The sequence below is a fragment of the Protobothrops mucrosquamatus genome, unplaced genomic scaffold (assembly GCF_001527695.2).
Source record: "Protobothrops mucrosquamatus isolate PMUCROS unplaced genomic scaffold, P.Mucros_1.0 scaffold5736, whole genome shotgun sequence".
In the NCBI taxonomy this organism is placed as follows: domain Eukaryota; kingdom Metazoa; phylum Chordata; class Lepidosauria; order Squamata; family Viperidae; genus Protobothrops; species Protobothrops mucrosquamatus.
Window position 1 is genome coordinate 34,202 of NW_015391584.1, and position 1,798 is coordinate 35,999.

The 1,798-nt window shown below is 51.5% G+C and overlaps 1 protein-coding gene across 1 annotated transcript in view; it reads left to right on the forward strand.

Annotated features, from left to right (window-relative positions):
* The window catches only part of LOC107299935 (mediator of RNA polymerase II transcription subunit 17-like), a gene marked incomplete at its 3' end in the record, with an annotated part of 9,181 nt that extends 7,391 nt beyond the window's left edge, over positions 1–1,790 (forward strand). The window contains exon 8 of the mRNA XM_015829278.1: positions 1,610–1,790. Coding sequence (XP_015684764.1) covers positions 1,610–1,790 — 181 coding nt within the window. The remainder of the gene's footprint in view (positions 1–1,609) is intronic.
* Positions 1,791–1,798: the final 8 nt, after the last annotated feature.

Consider the following 1,798-nt stretch of genomic DNA (forward strand, 5'->3'; position numbering starts at 1 on the left):
CCGCATTCTGGACCAGCTGAAGCCTCCGGATGCTCCTCATGGGGAGCCCCATGTATAGAGCATTACAGTAGTCCAGGCGGGAGGTGACGAGGGCATGAGTGACCGTGCGCAAAGCGTCCCGGTCCAGAAAAGGGCGCAACTGGTAAATCAGGCGAACCTGATAAAACGCCCCCCTGGTCACGGCCGACAAATGATCTTCTAGTGTCAGCCGTGGATCCAGGAGGACACCCAAGTTGCGTGCCCTCTCTGAGGGGGCCAAAGTTTCGCCCCCTATAGACAGCGATGGAACCAGCTGACTATGCCGGGGCGCCGGCAACCACAGCCACTCGGTCTTGGAAGGGTTGAGTCTGAGTCTGTTCCTCCCCATCCAGACCCGTACGGCCTCCAGGCAACGGGTCAAGAACATCGACATAGCTGAGTGTTTAGTCAAGTCCTCGGCGGTGATCCGAGGACAGTGAGAGCAATTGAGCAGCCCAGAGAACCAACGTTGGGGAGAAGCCAAAGTTGCTGGTCCTGAGAGCAGCCCGGGGTATTTGCAGTGCAGAACGTTCCATTATGTGGGGACAAAGAACCACATAGAGCACTGCCATTTAGACAAAAGGTTCCGGACACCAACTATCCTTAATCGCTTAAGGATCAAGTCTAGAGATTAATAATCATGATGTCAACGTTCCGACTAATGCAGTGGTTCTCAACCTTTTTAATGCCGCGACCCCCCAACCGGTCGTAAGTCGAGGACTAAACCGGTCGTAAGTCGAGGACTAAACCGGTCGTAAGTCGAGGACTACCCAACCGGTTGTAAGTCAAGGACTTTCCCTGCCCGGGAGCGCCGCACATGCGTGGTTCCGCCCCCTGCGCCGGCCGAGGCGTAGCTGGCAAGCGGCAGAGACGGAGCAGGCCGACCACCAGCTGGCCCAGCCCAAGGGAGGTAAGGCACCCACCGGAAAAGGGGGAAAAAATGGTGGACAGCCTTGCTTGGCGACCCCCGTGAAATGGTCGATCGACCCCAAATGGGGTCGCGACCCATAGGTTGAGAACCGCTGGACTAATGGAACACTTCAAGGAAATTCCAGGCATATTTATTCTGAAAAAGTCTGTAATCATGGACACATTATCGGCACATATTGAATGGGTGCCAGAATCTGAATTTCTCTTGCTTGCGTCTAACTTTTCTTACTAAACCCCTCCCTTATTTTGCAGTCATAAGTCACATCTTCCAATTAGCCCGGAGGGCAAAGATTCACTTGCTTTCCTTATAAATCTCCTCCCTTTCTCTGTCATCTGAATTAACTCTAAAAATACCAGACAGTTCTGTATATCTTGTCAAAGCAATAATATCCCACATTAACAGCGTTGACACGTGAAATATTTTGCACGTACAGGGAGTCCTCGATTTATGACCGCAACGGAACCTGGAATTTCCATCGTAAATCATGACAACAGTAAGTCAAGGCATCCCCTTGACTAGGCCCAATTTTTATGACGTTTATTGTGGCAGTCATTAAGTAAAACCTGTGCGTCATCCAGAGAAAGCTGCTGTAACTCTTTGATGGCGACAAGAAAGTTCGTAAAATGGGTCAAAACTCACGACGTGTCTTCTTCCTCCCAGTTTCACAAGCAGACCCTGAGCAGCAACATGATGCCTCATCCGGCGAGTGCGCCTTTCGGCCACAAAAGAATGAGACTGGCAGGACCTCAGGCTTTTGATAAGAATGAAATCAGCTCCTTGCAGCCCAGCGAGGGGCTGCTGGAGAAGATCATCAAGCAGGCAAAGCACATCTTTCTGAGACGCGCGTAA